Here is a 19557-nt window from a genome sequence, read left to right on the forward strand (position 1 = left end):
AATATTCTTGTTTCTTGTCCGAATTTCTGATTCTTTTTGTATAAATTGACATTGTTTTGCATATAGCCCTTTAATGCCCCCTTTCTGTCAGATCAAGGTTCAGAAGTATCCATTGCAGCGTAATAGAACAGCGTAATTTTTCCACCTCTGCCTGTTTAATGGGGGCGTTTCAGGAGGGTTCACCAAACCACAGTGACACTCCCCGTCATGTCTACAGAAGACAGGGCTCCACTCTCTGCCACTCTCACCTGGACGTGTCTGTGTGTAGAATGTGACTAGGGCCAACAATTTGATACTCTTGTACCAAACGTGTGTGTGTGTGTGTGTGTGTGTGTGTGTGTACGCACTTGTGTGTGTGCATAAGAGAGAGAGAAAACCTGCTGTCATTTTCTCTGGCAGTAGAAGCTCCTGTGTCTTGTACTGAATTACCACATGGCTCCCCAGCTCGCACAAACAAGTCAGATTTGATTTGCCCCGACTGAAGCTAACCAGAGTGGTAGTGGAGAGACTTTGACAGTGGTTTAAAGACTCAGATTTAGTGCTTGGAGGCTTTTTAGAGTTTTTTTTTGTCGTTTATCAGCTCTCGTTTCCTTGGCCCCCACCCTGCACCTCCCACTCTCACTCCTCCTGCTCCTGCTCCTCGTTCCTCCTGCTCCTTGTTCCTCCTGCTCCTCACTCCTTCTGCTTCTCACTCCTCCTGCTCCTGCTCCTCACTCCTGCTCCTCACTCCTCACTCCTCCTGCTCCTGCTCCTTGTTCCTCCTGCTCCTCGTTCCTCCTGCTCCTCACTCCTCCTGCTCCTCCTCCTCCTGCTCCTCACTCCTCCTGCTCCTCACTCCTCTTGCTCCTCACTCCTCCTGCTCCTCACTGCTCCTGCTTCAGCTCCTCACACCTCCTGCTCCTCACTCCTTCTGCTTCTGCTCCTCACTCCTCCTCTTCCTGCCCATCACTCCTCCTGCTCCATTGTGTGGTGAGGGGGAGTTTAAAAATATCAGTTTAAAAATATCAGACTGTAATTGTTGCAGGGGCCTCTACTTGGTGTTAGGTTATCCTCCAAAGCACAATGACAGTAACCCCCCACACACCACAAAAATAAGTGTGGCGTAAGGTGATCTTAGCCCCATGGCAGTTTGACCTTGCCATGACTTCTAGACTGATAACAGGAGGATCCAATAATCTAGCCTACTTCAACTGTCGGTTTACCTGAGACCTCAGACAACAAGACAGGCAGACAGAGAAATAGACAGACAAGCAAGTAGATTGAGACAAACACAGACAGACAGACAGACAGACAGACAGGTAAATGGATGGGTAGATTCAGATAAACTGACAGATGAACAAACACATGGGTATTGAGATTGACATAGAAACACACACATGCACACACACACACACACACACACACACACACACACACACACACACACACACACACACACACACACACAACACAAAATCAGTATAAAAGAAAGCTATGTTGCCAGCTTCCATCCACTTTAATGCCAACTCCTCTCCTCCTCTCTCCTCCTCCCCTCTCCCCTCCTCTCCCCTCCTCTCCTCCCCTCTCCTCCTCTCTCCTCTCCTCTCCCCCTCTCGCCTCCTCTCTCCTCCCCTCTCCTCTCCTCTCTTGTCTCTCCTCCAGTGTGCGGTCTCCTGTCTCGGTGACCATGCAGCGTGGCCAGAGCCATAGCCAGCAGTTCATCATGAAGCCCAAGTACTACCACACCACCCACACCCAGGTGCACCGCGTGGGCCCCCAGCCGGACAGACCAATCCCACTGTCTGTGGGCCACGGCTCCGTCCACGGTCAGTACCCCACCCCTCAACACCCCTCTGAGGGGCCCCAAACGCAAGGAAATAAAAATGTTTAATGTGATGATGCAATATTACGGCTTGTACGGTTCCCTGTGTGCCAGTGAGGTAGAGTCTGGTTTTGCTTAAGCAAGCATATTTCTGATATGAGCTTGTGGTTATATGAAGTAGCAAGCTTGTAAAGCCTGGTGAAATAAATTCTATTTAAGGACTTAGGTTGCCCTCATGGTAGCAACTGGTTCAGGGATGTATCCACTATTGAGCTGGCAGTGTGCATCAGGGGATTGCCGTTTGGGAGACAGTAAAGAGAGTAGGCAAAGTGTTCTTTGCTTTCATTAAAGACACATTTAATAAGAAACCTAATGTTTCTTTTTAAGAGTTCCCAAGCACTATGCGCACTGTCTTGTAGGGAGCTGTTTTCTGGCCAGTGGATCACAAGAGCCATTTTACTGACCCAAGCAGGAGGAAACATTAGTCTCAGGATGGCACATAATGGCTGCCTTTGTTGTCTTAGAAGGGGTTAGGACTTTTAGGAGTTTTGTCATGATAGCTAAATTATGACTTCGATACAGTACAATACCAAAGTATCTTGATACTAATACTGAAACGATATCATGTCAGAAGCCTTAAAACATCAGTAATGAAAGCTATAGGCAACAGAACAAGGAACTTCTCAACTGAAAACAAAGGTTTTGTTAAAACATTATTAAAACACTATTCTAGTATCAATACTTATAAAATGGGGAATTGTCACATTTAATTTCAGGGTATCGCGATACCTTTCTAGCATTGGTGCAATACTATAAAGACTAGTGTAGCATGTAGGTCATCTAATGGCACATGTGATTGATCTCAATCTCACATTGTTCACAAAATTTAAGTATCTGATTTACTACTGCATACATTTCTTTGTTTGTCAAGCCTTTACTCAAAGTTACTTTCAAGTAGGGTAGTATTGCAGTGGTTGCTGGGTTGTCTTCTAGTGGACTATTCCCTTCCCCTATTTTAGGTTAAACAGAAGGTGATTCATTTGGGTCAGATACTGAGAAATTCAGTAAATCTTCGAGAGAGATGGGTGTCATATATACAGCCCTTAACTACACTGTTTTTATTGCTTTAGGGATAAAGAGTCTGTTAAAATGACTAGCAGCAACATAATCCCCCTGCCCGCTTTAGAAATGAGTCCAACCTACTCTAAGGGTCATGTTGTTGGTATGGTACGATATTCTTTTCTTTCTGGAGCCATCCTACTGCTGGTACCACATAGGTATGTCTCATTGTGAAGAGCTCGTCTCGAATTTACACAAGTGTCAGAATAACTTGCCTCAGCGTTTGTTTGGATCAGTGAGGTACTGTTCAAGTCTTTAAGCATTCCTTTTCAAAAGAAGTCATGTTTTCCTTCTTGCCCATAAAACTGAAACCCCAGAGATGGTCCACCACAGCCAGGCTCTGTCTTTTCTGTCAGAGTATTTTGTGCTTTTGGAAGCATTGACTTTCTGAGGAAAAGAGGGAGAAAGAGAGAGAGAGAGGGAAAGAGGGAGAGAGAGAGAAAGAGCGAGTGGGAGAGGGAGAGAAAGAGAGTGAGAGAGAGGGAAAGAGAGAGAGAGAGAGAGAGAGAGCGGGAGGGAAAGGGAGAGAGAGAGAGGAGAGAGAATCAGGACAAGCGTGAGGTTTATCCCAAGTCTTGTCATGCACCTACTTTAAACACGCTAAAAATGTTACTCTGTTTCCTTTGATTGATTTTTTTTCATAAATGTGTCATCAACTAGGTATTAAGACGCTCGAGTCCTCCCAGGCATGGCGTTGGGCTGGCGCGAACATCGCCCTCGAACCGCAGACTTGGAAAGTCTTGGGACAGGGTGACAGACCAAACACCAACCACCCCCCTCCTCTCGCTCAAACTCCACCCCTCCTCCTCTCCTCTCTTCCTCTCCTCTCTTCTCCTCTCCCCTCATCTCCTCGCTTTAGCGAACGGCACGACAGCAGCTTGTGTCAGCGAATTGCGCAAAGCCAATTACAGGGGGCGAGGGTGTGTGTGTGTGTGTTCTTGTGGGTGTGTGTGTTATGGAATCGTGCATGTTTGTTATTTTAAAGTCCGAGATAGATTGCCCTCGCTATAAATCACTGCCAAATAGGCATGCTAGCTTAATTATCTGGGTCAGTTTGTCATTATTATTTCGGGTGGTGCCCATCTCTCACATTTCAGAAGTCTTTACTGTGGTTTCCAGTGCTGTTCTACACTTTTCATTACCCCATGCGGAGCTGCCCTTGTACCTGTTATTAACACAGGCAAATATTAAAGTAATTGAGCCAGGGGGGATTTAGTTATATGGGCCGCGCTAAAAGTTATATGGGGAATTGAATAGGTTATATGGGGCATTGAATGCTTGGTTGGCCTGTAAATACTGTGTTGATGTAATACTGTATGTGATGGCTGAAATTAGCTTTGCTGGCTAGCCTCTGCTGGCGCACCAACAGGAGAATAGAGCTAGAGGGCATCATTAGCAGCAGGGCGCTAGCTAGCAGTGGGAGTTTGTTTTTAGAGTAGCGTGGGCTACATAAACCCAGAGTGGGAGCGCACAGCCCCCCGCCGGCTGGGTGCGTCTCACCTCCACAGAGCGTCTGCATATTAAACACCGTTAGGTGTCTTCCCTCTTAAGTGGTGAGGCCCAAACCACAGCAGATAAAACAACCTGTAATTATCCCTGCAAGGGGAACAGATGAACCCTATTGTCTGCATGCATATGCAACACACACACACACACACACACTCACACATACACACACACACACACACACACATACACACACACACACACACACACACACACACACACACACACACACACACACACACTCTCTCTCTCTCTCTCTCTCACACACACACACACACACTTTTCACACACACACACACACACACCAGACCCGGCGGCAGACAAAAATTCACGGACGGGCATTACACCTTTTCAGGGGGGGCACGGGAACTTAAATTGATCACAGTAATTTAAGCTCACACTTGACAAAACAATATGAAAATGTAAATGCAATTGTTGTAAAATGGTGCAGCTCCTTTAAGAGAGCCCGTGCACAGGGATGGAGAGAGAGAAAGCGAGAGGGGATATGTGTGTTAGAACTGAGACGCGTGTGGAAAAAGTAGACGTGCTGTTGAGACTGGAGCGAGTCATATTCAAAATAATGCAAAAATAAATCCACAGATAGGCTAAAACCAAAATCCTCTTTCATTTGCTAACCACTTTCAGATAGAGTGTTAGGAAGTTAGCCCCGAAGTTACGGATAACTTCGGCCCTGGAGCGGTAACAAGCTCCCTATGTTCTCCGACTAGGTCAGAAGAAAAAACAGTAGCCTAACAGTAACGCTATCAAACAAACCCAGAAACTACTAGGCATACTTCTACTAACTACGATATGAGACATAGCCTACCTGCGAGCCGATAAGCCATATTTGTCATTGGATGACAGGAGTTAGAAGTGAAGACTGCGCCACTAAAACATCAGGTGATAACTGGGCTTACCTAATGTTCCTGATTGATTAGCTACGGAGTAATACAGATTTTACTTGCTGTTTTATTTGCTACTTGCTATATTGACAAACTTATAATAGAGGTATAGGCTATGCCTACATTTTTAATTAGTGTTCAAAATCAATCCATAGGATTGGGGAAGTGGGGTTGGTGCAGCCAGCCAAGCTCGACCAGGGCGGGCACAGATGACTTTCAGGACGGGCCCGGCCCCCCAAAGCCCCCCCATGACACCGGGACTGACACACACACACACACACACACACACACTCACACACACACACACACACACACACTCTCTCTCACACACACACACAAACACACACACACACACTTTTGCACACACACACACACTCTCGCGCACACACACACTCTCACACACACAAACTTCACTACCCACACTGCCACATTCGCACGCACACGTGTTGCAATGCTGCAAAATAAGGATGAGCAGCGACGGCACCGAGTTTGAAACGTGGGTAGGTAGTCCAGTCTGGACTCCTCCACCAATTGTTGCCGGGGCAGTAATAGCATAAAGACTTAAGCACTGGCTGTTTGTGGCTGCCACTGCAGCTGCCTCCCTGCGGGTCTGCCTGCTGCTGTCACAGGTGAGTTATTAGCCCTATTTTCACTGGGCCAATTTCAGATAAAGCTCCGGAGCAGGGTGGGAAGAGCGAAATGACAGACCGGAGCGATAAACTGTCTCATCCAACGGGGCAGCCCTTAAACAGCCACAGCTACAAGTGCCAGGGAGCCCAAGAAGAGAGCGTGACAGAGAGAAGAGAAGAGAGAGAGAGAGAGAGATTTGACAGTGCAGAAGAGTGTTCGGACGTAGATTATCTTCCCTCATGCAGACCCACGGCCCCGTCGCCAGAGTCTGGAGGCTATTATTATTCATGACGAGGAGGGATGCAGAGCCATAGTTTTGCTATTCAGCGGCACTCACTGAATAGTTTAGCGAGTGAATAGAAAGTCATTGAGGCTTTTTGAAGATGGTGAAGGCATGCCCCCCTATCATATCAGTTCAGATGAATGAAAGGGACTCTCAAGGGGGCACAACCAAGTGGCTTCACGGCTATTGATACGCCTGGATCATATGCACAAAAGAGTCCCGCATGATTCTGAGCTATAAGTTGTGGACCTCGCAGACACAACAGTGTTAGAAGTGTTGTTTTGTGTGTCTGTATCTGAGTCTTTATTTATCTGTGTGTGTGTGTGTGTGTGTGTGTGTGTGTGTGTGTGTGTGTGTATGGGGGGGTCGCAGACACAACAGTGTTAGAAGTGTTGTTTTGTGTGTCTGTATCTGAGTCTTTATTTATCTGTGTGTGTGTGTGTGTGTATGTGGGGGGGTCTGGAAACTGATGGGCCTTGGTTCTCCTACGGTCGAGCCCCAAGGCTTTGTTCCAAACAGATGTGCACAAGTGAGGATGTTTTGTCATAGTTAGTTCAGAAATGCCTATCCATCACAGGGAGAGGGGGGGTCATGACTGAGTTGCAGAGAGAAGAAGGAGAGGGGAGAGGAGGAGGAGAAAGAGGGATGGAGAGTATTAAAGGAGAAAAGACTAATAAAACCACCGTCTGGAAAGAAAAAAGGCTCTGAAAGATACAGGGTGGGCAGAGAGAGGAAAAATACATCTTATGAGAAGAGATTGGTCCATATGAAAGATTATGAGAGTTTATTAATGTGAGGGTGAGCTGGGCTCCGGCCATATGGCCAAACTCTCGGAAACTGAATGCATTTCTCCATATTATTTTATGATAAGTTCAACAGTCAGAATGGCATCTATGATTCCACATCACCATGCCCCCTCTCTCTCTTTCTCTCGCTCTCTCTCTCTCTCTCTCTCTCTGAAACACACTCACAACTTTCTTTTGTTACAAATGCACACACACTCTTCCTCTCTCTGTTTCTCCCTTTCACACACACACACACACACACACAGACATGTATAAAGTACTAGAGACCCAGACTTGAGTAAAAGTACAAGTGCTCTATCAAAAAAAAAAAAACTTAGTAGAACTAGTAGAAGTTGAAGTGCTCTTTAAGCACCACACTTAAGTGGAAGTACTAAAGTATTAAATGGGCTATGTTTTGTACTTAAGTATTGCAAGTAGTTTATTTTAAAATGTACTACTCAAGTACTGAAAGTAAAAGTACAAGTATTGTGTAACATAGTTATTAAAGAAAAAAGTGAAAAGTTTGAATATCATATTGTTTATATTATTTCAAATGTTTAGCTTAAAGCACACTCACAATTCCTTTGGCTGTAGGCTAGCAGCAGTACAAAGACAGGAATGTACAAAAGGAACTTAAAACACTGAGCGTAAACAAAAGTGTGTCTGTAAACTGTCTTCTAAATAAACTTTCAGCACACATACAATGTTGGCAATGCCTCGTTTTAAATGTTAAGAACCTACTGTAATTACACTGTCGACAAAGTGTGGAGCTCTTGTTAGCCTTGTAGATGGGTTAAAAGAAGCGATTTATGTGCATTGTGCAGTGAAACCGATGCCCGGTTTGCTATACACCACTCAGCGTGACACAGCCTTTATGATAGCCAGCTAGTTAACCTTAAGTGAAAACAGCATGTCATGAACCACGTGTAGCTAGTTAGCTAGCGTTTACTGATAGCTCAAGCTGGTGTGCCATTTGTGTATTATAGCTTACTTATGTTTCTTCATATTAGACGGTACATTTTTGAAGGCCATTATTTCGCAATCTTTCGGGAGGCAGAGTAAGCACCTAATTCTATATGAATTGTCATTCACTCCGGCAAATGAAAACAGCTTCATCAAACGTGGTGACAGAGCCATCTACCGCCCTGGCAGTGATAATGTGGGTTTGGAATGATTCGTAACATTTTTATAATTGTAACGAGTAACGATGCAGCACATAAAAATGTATCGGAGTAAAAGTATTAAACTCATCGAAAATATGTAGTGAAGTAAAAGTGGAAGTAGGAAAAAAAATAATACTCCAATAGAGTACAGATACAGCCTTTTAGTACTTAAGTACAGTAGTGAAGTAGTTCTACTTCGTTACTATACATCTCTGCACACACACACACATGCACACACTTGCACATGCACACACACACACATATTATCCATCTCCCTTTCACCCCTCAATTTCTCTCCTAAACTCCCTGCCCGGTGTGTGTGTGTGTGTGTGTGACGTTTTCTGCAGCGGTGGCTCTGTGCAAACCAGAGGAATGTTTGTGTTCTTTAAAGACGGCTGGGCTCGCTGCCTGCCCTGCCTGCCGCGTCTGGCCTCTCCTCCCCCATCCCTCTCCACCTCCACCTCGGCAGGTCTGTCCCACGCGACAGACGGCCTGTCAGCAGCTAGCTATGGAGCCTCGCCTGGGATATCCATTCCTCCCCGACTGCCCTGCTCCCTCTCTCTCTCTACTTCCCTCTCTCTCTCCTTCCCTCTCTTTCTCTCTTCTGTCTCCACACTCCCCCCCCTCCCCTCCCCTCTCTCTATGTCTCTCTCTCTCTCTCTCCCTGTCCCCCCTCTCTCTCTCACGCCCCCCTTCTCTCTGTCTCTCTCTCTCCCTCTCTCTCTTCCTCCGGCTGGGCTCTCGGAGGGCCATATATCCTGGTGTCCTCGGGCTGGGAGCCGGTGGCGGGCCCCTTGAGTGTGCGCAGGCTGTGCGAGCGAGAGCTGCAGCGCCGCTGTCACTCCCCCCCCCTCCATCTGTCCCCTCCTCCACCTCCACCTCCACACCGACCGGCACAAACCAGACTCCCTCCAGCCCTAGCGTGTCACTCCTCCAGGGCCCTTCATCATCATCATCATCATCATCATCATCATCATTATATTCTTCTTCTTCTTCTTCTTCTTCACTGCAGAAGGTGTAGGGGATAGCACTAATAAGACTTACACCTACATGCTGCAGCTGTTACCATGTCTTCCATCCATCCAAACACTTGTGTCCATTTTGTTGTTCCCCTTTCTTGTAGCCCCCTCCCCTCTTCTTCCCCATCTCCCCTGTTAGCATATGCAGTGCTGTAGTAGCTAATGAATGCCTGTTAGCATATGCAGTGCTGTAGTAGCTAATGAATGCCTGTTAGCATATGCAGTGCTGTAGTAGCTAATGAATGCCTCTCGTGCTAGATCATTAGAGCCTTGTTGAGCTGGAGCAGAGGGGTTTGATGGGAGTTGAGCGGCGGCCATGTTTTAATCCTTGCTTTGGTGAGGGGCTCCCAGATCTATTAGGGTGTCTCTGGTGGAGGCTGTGGTGGTGGAGGTCGGAGGGTTTCTATGGTATGTGAGCTTTGTGAAGGCTTTGTGAAGTAGCGTCGGTTCTGGGCCAGAGCTGATCCGGGATCATCTGGAGCGGTGTTGGCCAGCATCCACATCCAAATGAGAGATGGAGATGGATGGAGAAAGAAGGAGAGAGGAGAGAGAGAGTGTGAGAGAGGTGGAGAGAGAGAGTGTGAGAGAGGTGGAGAGGGAGGAGTAATTGCTTGGGGAAGCTGAGTGCTCGTTGCAGCTGTAAGGATCTGTTTTTGCAATGCTCAAACACTTAGAAGTTACAGGTCTAATAAAACACCTTTCTCCCTCCACCATTTTGCTGAGATGCTGCATTCTCATGGTGTTAGACTCCTGGTGAAATGCCCTCCAGCTGATGTGGATATGCAGTAAGATCTGACCCACTCAAACGGGGGGTGTAAAGGGACAGAACACCCAACCAGGCTGTGGCTTCTCTGTGGCTTCTGTGGCCTGGAATGGTGCCAGATCAGGACAGAATCTCAGCCAGATCAGGGCCTTAACTCACCCAGATCAGGGCCTTAACTCACCCAGATCAGGGTCAGATGTTCAGTCCTCATCAACAGAATCAACAAAGCTGGTCTTAAAGCAGCACAATGTAGTTTTTTGACCTTAACATGACAACTTCATACTCATTTTGATTCTACACTGACTTATAGTACAGAGAATGCCGTCTCTGACATTGCCGATGTATGTCTGCAAAACCTGGGGTTGCACCACGTAATGCTATTGTTGTGGGTAGGAACATGACCCTTCTTGACGATTGTAGACATACTAGAAAAAACAGAGAAAGAGAGAGAGAAGGACAGAGAAAAGGAGAGAGAGAGAGAGAGATATTATGGTTGTTTAACAGTGATGAACAGGAATGAAGAGTGCTAGATGTGTTAGATTAGGTCACAGGAGTAAAATGGAGTCCCAGACGCCATGAGATGTGGTAGATGAGTGAAAAGGCAACTCTTTACTGACTGATGAAGCGTGCTTGAGCGATTCTCAACGTGCATTTTTCCTCAGGGGTTAAAAGGTGTGTGTGTGTGTGTGCGCGCCCACTCGTGTGCGGCGTGCGTGTGTGTGTGCACGTGTGTGTGTGTGTGTGTGTGAGATGATATGATGAGATATTTTCCTTGTTTTATTGGTGCCAGCCTTTCCCATTTCTAATGAAGTAAGACCGCCTTATGTCCACCTCTTGTCCACCTCAATATGAGCATGATGAAATGCTTTCAAAAACACATTTATGGCAGTAAGATTGCAGACCTTGTGAAGGCATGTTATACTGTGTGTATTTGAAATCAGTCCATAAAAGAAGTTGGATAGACTCTAAATTGTTGAAGCTGGCTTTAGAGACAGTTCAATACTTATTCTGTAATAACATACTGTAACATAATGTTCCAGACAGTACCAGACAGACATTAATTGCCTTTTTTATGCCCTTATTTCAATTATTATGAGCAAAAACTACGCCTATAGAGACTATAACCTACGCCTACATAGACCTCTAAGTATCAGTCATAGGGCTTTAAATATAAATGTGAGGTCTGTTATGAGCAGATCACATCCACATGTAAGTGTGCTAACCATGCCAGGCTGGGGCAGTTTTTTGTGTGCGGCAGTGTGACAGGCCTGTGGTTATCTCCGCTGGCCGCCATCTGCTGACCGTCCTGATGGTGTGCATCAGACACAGACGGAGGAAACCCAGCAATGCTAAAACTAACTTCTTACGGACACTTGAATCAAAGTGATGGTGTGTGTGTTTGTGTGTGTGTGTATGTTTGTGTTTGTGTGTGTGTGTGTGTGTGTGTGTGTGTGTGTGTGTGTGTGTGTGTGTGTGGGTGTGTGGGCAGGGGGTTGAGAATGGTGTGTATAAAGAGAAGGGAGGCACTGAGTGAGAGGAAATGACATGCTGGTGAGGGGAGAATAAGGTAGAGAGAGAGAGAGAGAGAGAAAAGATGGAGAGAGGGGAGAGAGACATCTGCGTCATTAGAGGGGGGCGAGCAGTTGGAGAGCAGACAGGGATGGGATGTGGTAGACCTGAGACAGATGTTTGTGGAGAGTGGCTGGGATCACTCTCCCCTCACTTGTGTTATCTGTGTGTTTGTGTATGGCTCTGAGTGGCGTGTGTATGAAGTATGTTTGTGTGTGTATATATTTGTGGTTGTCTGTGTGTGTGTGTGGGTGTGGTGTGGTGTGTCTATGTGTGTGTGTGTGTGTGTGTGTGTGTGTGTGTGAGATGATATGATGAGATATTTTCCTTGTTTTATTGGTGCCAGCCTTTTCCCATTTCTAATGAAGTAAGACCGCCTTTATGTCCACCTCTTGTCCACCTCAATATGAGCATGATGAAATGCTTTCAAAAACACATTTATGGCAGTAAGATTGCAGACCTTGTGAAGGCATGTTATACTGTGTGTATTTGAAATCAGTCCATAAAAGAAGTTGGATAGACTCTAAATTGTTGAAGCTGGCTTTAGAGACAGTTCAATACTTATTCTGTAATAACATACTGTAACATAATGTTCCAGACAGTACCAGACAGACATTAATTGCCTTTTTTATGCCCTTATTTCAATTATTATGAGCAAAAACTACGCCTATAGAGACTATAACCTACGCCTACATAGACCTCTAAGTATCAGTCATAGGGCTTTAAATATAAATGTGAGGTCTGTTATGAGCAGATCACATCCACATGTAAGTGTGCTAACCATGCCAGGCTGGGGCAGTTTTTTGTGTGCGGCAGTGTGACAGGCCTGTGGTTATCTCCGCTGGCCGCCATCTGCTGACCGTCCTGATGGTGTGCATCAGACACAGACGGAGGAAACCCAGCAATGCTAAAACTAACTTCTTACCGGACACTTGAATCAAAGTGATGGTGTGTGTGTTTGTGTGTGTATGTTTGTGTTTGTGTGTGTGTGTGTGTGTGTGTGTGTGTGTGTGTGTGTGTGTGTGTGTGTGTGTGTGGGCAGGGGGTTGAGAATGGTGTATAAAAGAGAAGGGAGGCACTGAGTGAGAGGAAATGACATGCTGGTGAGGGGGAGAATAAGGTAGAGAGAGAGAGGAGAGAGAGAGAGAGAAAGATGGAGAGAGAGGGAGAGAGAGAGAGACATCTGCGTCATTAGAGGGGGGAAAGCGAGCAGTTGGAGAGCAGACAGGGATGGGATGTGGTAGACCTGAGACAGATGTTTGTGGAGAGTGGCTGGGATCACTCTCCCTCGCGGTGTTTATCTGTGTGTTTGTGTATGGCTCTGAGTGAGCGTGTGTATGAGTATGTTTGTGTGTGTATATATTTGTGGTTGTCTGTGTGTGTGTGTGGGTGTGGTGTGTGTCTATGTGTGTGTGTGTGTGTGGGTGTGGTGTGTGTGTGTGCGTGTATTTGTGGTTGTTTCAGTGTGTGTGTGTGTCTGTGTGAGATGTCAGAGGTGTGGAAGGATGTTTAAAGGTTAAAGTGAGGGCCAAGATGTTTTCTTTAGTTTATGTGGTCAGTGACGGCATCACCCTCTCATCTCATCTCCAAACTGATTTCGTCATTTAGTGCTCCCTCGTTTTGTCTTTTTCTTGGATAGGGATGTCAGGTGTGTGTGTTGTGTGTGTGTGTGTGTGTGTGTGTGTGTGTGTGTGTGTGTGTGTGTGTGTGTGTGTGTGTGTGTGTTTTGGTAGGGGGCGGTTGACGTAAAAAGAAAGTGAAAGGAAAGAGAACAGAACATGACAAGCAAGTGTGAACGAGTGATAGAAAAGAGAAACAAGGAGGAGAAGAAAGAAGCGGAGAACAACAAAGAGGAAGAGAGGGAAAAGAGAGGAAAAAAAACAGAAGGGCACAGAGGAGCGGGAAGGAGAGAGAGAGAGAGAGCGAAAGAGCTGAAGGGGGAAGAGGGGATAGGAAGAGGGGATTAGTTGGGCCAGACGGGCAGCCATGCCCCAATCTTTGTCAGGGTGGTAATAAAGCATGGCATTGTGATCTGCCAGAGCCTAACTCTCTCACAGTCTGACTTCTGCATGAGGGATTGGAGTGGGTCCCAGAGTTTTGTTTGCTGAGCTCTCTCTCTCTCTCTTTCTCTCTCTCTCTCTCTCTCTCTCTCGCACACTCCTTCTCCCTCATTCTCTCTCTCTCTCTCTCTCATGCTCACCCACTCTCTCACTCACCCCACAGTTTTTTTTTTTTTTTTTTTTTTTTCTCGTTTTCCCTCCTCGTGTTTCAGAGACGCCACCAGATTTAAGGGAAGAGAGTAAGAGTGTGAGGGAGAGACAGAGAGAAGGAGCGAAAAAAGAGAAGAGGGAGAGAGTAAGGAGAGGCAAAACAGGAGCGCACGTGTAAGAGAGGCAGAGAGAGGCGAGCGAGGCAAAAACGACACAGAGCTCTCTCTTTTTTTGATCTTCTCCCACTCTGTTCCTCAACTTTTTTTTCTCTCCCCGTTCAAAAGCGAAACATCTCAGACTTGCTAGTCGCTACCGGTGGAAAGTGGACTACGGGCTTTTTCCCCCTTTTTTTTTCAAGTTTAGTTGAGTTTCTCGAATGGATTCATCCGGGCTGACCAAACTCCTCTTCCTCTCCCTCTCTCTGCTCCCGTGCCTGGTGCTGGTCCTGTGCGGGCTCCAGTGCCCTCCGTGGGGAACCAGACGGGCCGGATCAAGGTGGTCTTCACCCCCACCATCTGCAAGGTGACCTGCATGGGTGGCCGGTGCCAGAACAGCTGCGAGAAGGGGAACACCACCACCATCATCAGCGAGAACGGCTACGCCACCGACACCCTCACCGCACCCAACTTCAGAGTGGGTGAGTAACCTCCGATGACCTTCTACCTTTACTAAAACCAACGCACACCTACACACCTTACCACATGTAGGGTAGGGATTTGATTGCGTTTCCTGTCTAACTGTGTCTTACAGCTATGATACAATGCACTACCTCTCTTCAGCTCTCAGCTCTTTTCCTGTCCCGGGGCATTATGGGAGAATGGCCTCTTTGTTTAAGTCTAATTGTTTAAGATGCTGTTGTGTTTTTATCTGCTGGTTGCTGCGCTCCTGGATAATGATATAGAACATGGTCTGGCACAGAAAACTATTGTTTGAACCTGTTGTTGTAATACATGTTATTCTCATGGATAATATTGTTTTCATTCCTTAAGATCTTGTCCTTATTCAATGCATAATTTAGACATGGGGAATTTGAGAAATAGACTTTTGGGAGGTTCATTAGGAAAGTGTGATGGAGAATCAGTGACTGTTCTTTACGCCTGGCTCTTCCTAGCATGTGTATGTCCAGCGCAATGAAAAATGAACTTGGAGCGTCAGACAGTGACAGAGTGAAACTGAGTGTGCGCAGAAAACTTCTGTTTTCAAGGAACAGTAATGTCAAATCTCACGAACACCCACTTATGTAACAGATGGATTTGTCTGTGTTTATTTTTTGGATGATGTACTTGGTCTCTGCTTACTCTGCTTGCTAGAAGGTTTTAGGTCATCCGGGGTTGAACAGAATCTATCAAGTGGGACAGAATAGGTCGCAGACTTGGCAAAACGGGCGAGACACAGTCCAATGACGCTTGCACTCTTCCCGGTGAAAAACGTGTGCAAGGATCCAGCACTTTGCTGTGTTTGCAGTGTCTTAACCTGCCCCAGTCCTTATAAGGAGAGCCCCGCACCATCCAACAGATCTCAACACAGACATTAGTGAGGGGGGGAAAAAAAGCCCAGAGCAAACGATACTTTACACAGCTGAGGAATGAGCTGCCAGGAAGAGTTAAGCAATCCTTTCACCCAGGATGAGAGGGAGATATACGGGATATGAGAGGGGATATATGGGATAGGTATGACATCCAGACTCCATAACTTTACACTGGGACCCACAGTTTGCTCAATAGCCTGTCAAGAGTTTATGATAGTGGGTTGCGTTCAAACTGTCATGCTAGCTAACACATATTCACTAATAATCAATAGTGAGGTGGAGAGCCTGGTCCTTCTGGGATATTGGCACTAGAACCCTGGTGATTGGTGGTCCATTGGTGTCATTGACGTCAGCCCTTGAGTTTCTCCCGAAGAGGTCTTCCTGGCTGTGTGTTATAAAGTCTCCAACTGGCTAACATACATGTGCTCCTCTATTGTGTGCCAATGGCTGATTCACTGAGAGAGAGAGAGAGAGAGAGAGAGAGAGAGAGAGAGAGAGAGAGAGAGAGAGAGCCCTGCATGTGTGTGGTGTGTGATTTTAGCTCTCTAGCCATCACAAGGTACAGCTGCTGAGATGTCTGAGGCATACAATTTGGGGGGGGGGGGTGAACTGAACTCAGGGGGCAGTGGTGGAGGGATTTGGCTCACCAAAGTTACTGCCCCTTAAAAAACACTGTGAACCACGCTGATGTTTGGCAGGCAGTCAGTGAAATGTACCTGTCGAGGCATGTAGTCTGTCTGCAGCCTTCTCCCGCGACTGTCTGGGAATGGCCAGGGGATCACCAGGGGAGAGCAGTTGTTTTTTTATTCTTCTTATTTTTTATTTTGTTTTATTTTATTTTATTTTCTCGGCAAAGACTGGAAATGTTTCTTATTTATGCTCTGCTCCGGTCCGTCTCCAAACAGACGGCAAAACAGAGTCCAAATAAATTCCAAGGTTGTTTATCATTCTTCGGCGATGACACCGAGGTTTTTCTCTCCCAGGAAAGAAAGAAATAACACAGAAAAAGAAAGAAGGGTTCAAGTGTTCATACTTGAGTTGCTTAGCGATAATGGAGGAGAGATTGGTTCATACTTGCTCCAGGGCTGTTGCACAATGAGTATTATTACTCACTCTATAAAAGGCTACAGTTATTTGTAATGGCTGACTCACCTAAAGCACTTCCATACACCATGTCCCCCCCCACCCCCTCTCTTGCGCGTGGCACGTGGATAATTTTCCGAGTTGGAGGAACAGGGCTGGGTTGATAATGAAGGTTGTAATTACCACAATTCCCCTTGATTAAAACGGTAGAAAACACACATCGCATTTCCAGCGGAGAAGAATTATCCGGAATAATCCGAATGTTGTGGCCGTAGAAAAAAGGTGCACAGCGGGGAGAATGGAAATACCCAGAGAAAAAAAAAAAACTAACCGCTCACCCCAAACCCTCCAACTTCCACCCTTGTCCGCCTCCCCCTCCTTCTCTTCTTGTGAGATGATTTTTGCATCCACCCGATTTGCATGCCTCGGTCGGCGCGCTGCTGCGACTGGATTCCTTATGGGGTTGCCATTTGTGCTGAGTCAGTGCGGGTGGCTGGAGTGCCGGTGGTTGCGGGCTCCCACTCTCCCACTCTCCTGCCCCTGTCGCGCTCCCAGACATCCCCACCTCGCCCCCAGAGCCTGACTCTGCGTCTGGGCCACACAGCACACAAGAATGGGCCCCTGTGTGTGTGGCAGAGGCAAGACGCAGTAATAGTCACAGTCTGGTCACGTCTCGGACTCGAAAACGCTGAAGCCATTTGAAAGCAAAGTGTGTGTGCCAGATGACTCAATGTAAATGGGAACTCCGTTCGGTCCAGTTAAGTCCAAGTGGGAGCGTGCGATTTACTGCTCTCTGTCTCATCTAGGGACCTGAGTCCAGTCGGCTACTGTCTGCACTGGAGCAGAGGGTTCTTCCTGTCTGTTTTCTACTCTGAGTCTTTTCTTCTGTCCACATTCTTTTCTTCAGTGTGTGTGTGTGTATCTATGTGTGTGTGTGTGTGTGTGTATCTATGTGTGTGTGTGTGTGTGTGTGTGTGTGTGTGTGTGTGAGAGATAGAGTCAACAGCACCGTGTGAGAGATAGTGGCTTTCCTCTCTCCTGTCTAACAGTTTACCTCATACGAGTGGCTTTGATTTACTGCATTCTGATCTCAGGCCAGTGGCTCAGACTGCTCTGATCTGCTTCTCCTCCAGCTCTCCTCACTCCTGCCTCGTCCTCTCTCAGCTCCGACTCCTCGGAGACCCTCACTGTAAGTAGGCAGCTACACCAGGCACGTAACTGAAGCGTTCTGTTTGCGTTGCATCTGCTGCAACAATTAGCTTCCACTGTAATCAATGGAAGTAGCTACACCAGACGTGATAGTGGCGCGTACGTTCGAAAAAAATAGGACGTTTCAGTTAAGTGCCTGGTGTAGCTTCCCTGTAACCTTAACCTTCGGTCAAGCCCAGCCTGCCCAGCTTGACCACCTCAGTGAGAGGACAGCACAGGAAAGATGAACGGCTGCCGTTTTTTTCGCTACCCTCTCCAGAGAAAAATACTGTACCAGTTACAGGCCTCTTACAACAGTCCCCCATTCGCTGCCAACCTCTGGTTCGTGGCAACCTCATGGCTGGTTGGTCGTATATCAGAGACTTATTTCGGGTTGGGGTGTGATGGGCTGGGGCCTGTTGGTGTTGCTGACCCCCCCTCTCCCTCCCTCCCCCCATCTCCAGGTGTTTACGTTGCCGGTCCAAAAACACCTCGGCCCAGAGAGGGCCGGGCCGACCCGCGCCAGGGCACCTCATTAAGGGCCGCAGCGGCTGCCAGCTCCCTCCACAGCGCGTCTGGATCCAGACAGCACCGTGATCCCTGGCAGGGAGCCAGCCAAGCGCATTGCTTTCTATCTTTATTTAAGCTTTTCTTCCCCCTTTTGCTGGGTCTTGGTTTGGGGTTGTGGTATGGGGATTTATATATGGGATGTGTGTGTGTGTGTGTGTGTGTGTGTGTGTGTGTGTGTGTGTGTGTGTGTGTGTGTGTGTGTGTGTGTGGAGTTTGGAGTGTGGGTAAGCAGAGGTACCTATGTGAGCTGATTGGGGTAGCAGCATTTGTGTGTGTGTGTGTGTGTGTGTGTGTGTGTGTGTGTGTGTGTGTGTGTGTGTGGCAGCATTTGTTAGTGTGTGTTTGTGTGTTAGCGTCCAGTCTCGTCCCCTCTGTGTGTATTCAACGTCAGTTTAGCAAAGCGCACAAAAAATAAGTCTTTTGTTCTCCTGGTCTGTCACTCATCCAGCACTAAATGCGAAGCAGGTGAAGAACTGAGCAGGAAAGCAGAGAGGCAGAGTGGTAAAGGGGTAGATTGGTAGAGGGGTAGAGGGGTAGAAGGGTAGAGAGGTATATTGGTAGAGGGGTAGATTGGTAGAGGGGTATAGTGGTAGAGGGGTAGATTAGTAGAGGGGTAGATTGGTAGAGGGGTAGAGAGGTAGAGGGGTATAGTGGTAGAGAGGTAGAGGGGTATAGTGGTAGAGGGGTATATTGGTAGAGGGGTAGATTGGTAGAGGGGTATAGTGGTAGAGGGGTATAGTGGTAGAGGGGTAGATTAGTAGAGGGGTAGATTGGTAGAGGGGTAGAGAGGTAGAGGGGTATAGTGGTAGAGAGGTAGAGGGGTAGATTGGTAGAGAGGTAGAGGGGTAGATTGGTAGCGGGGTAGAGAGGTAGAGGGGTAGATGGGTAGATTTTTAGAGAGGTAGAGGGGTAGATTGGTAGAGGGCTAGAGAGGTAGATTGGTAGAGGGGTAGAGAGGTAGATAGGTAGAGGGGTAGAGAGGTAGAGTGGGCCTCGGACTGCTCTCAGCTGGGCTGCCTCAGAGCCCTGGAGGCTTCTTCCTCCCACTCGCTCACTCGCTCGCTCACTAACCTGCTCCCATTATTTAAAGACACCCAAAGATTGGTGGGATCTGCTCGGAGGTTGCTCCTTTGTCTTCATCTTCTTCTCCTTGGGGTGTATGTGTGTGTGTGTGTGTGTGTGTGTGTGGCTGTGTGTATTCCTGTGTAGTTGTGAGTGTGCCTGTGTGGTTGTGTGTGTGTGTGGTTGTGTGTGTTGTGAGACTTGTCTGGAGGGCCTGTGTGAAACTTGATTAATGAGAATTACATGCTAATGGTGCTTTTTTGGCTTTTTCTTGGCTGCGGGGTTCCGTCAGGTGGCTGCCCAGTCAGGCTGGTAATTAGAACCATGTGGGAGGTGTGTGTGTGTGTGTGTGTGTGTGTGTCTGTCTCTGTCTCTC

The 19557-nt window shown here is 47.2% G+C and overlaps 1 protein-coding gene across 5 annotated transcripts in view; it reads left to right on the top strand.

Annotated features, from left to right (window-relative positions):
• Window positions 1-19557, top strand: part of ltbp1 (latent transforming growth factor beta binding protein 1) — a 128722-nt gene that overhangs the window by 33125 nt on the left and 76040 nt on the right. For all 5 annotated transcript variants that reach the window (XM_048269439.1, XM_048269442.1, XM_048269441.1 and 2 more), the window contains exons 4-5: window positions 1642-1805; window positions 14211-14387. In XM_048269439.1, coding sequence (XP_048125396.1) covers window positions 1642-1805; window positions 14211-14387 — 341 coding nt within the window. The remainder of the gene's footprint in view (window positions 1-1641; window positions 1806-14210; window positions 14388-19557) is intronic.

The sequence above is a fragment of the Alosa alosa genome, chromosome 18 (assembly GCF_017589495.1).
Source record: "Alosa alosa isolate M-15738 ecotype Scorff River chromosome 18, AALO_Geno_1.1, whole genome shotgun sequence".
Classification (NCBI taxonomy): Eukaryota; Metazoa; Chordata; class Actinopteri; order Clupeiformes; family Clupeidae; genus Alosa; species Alosa alosa.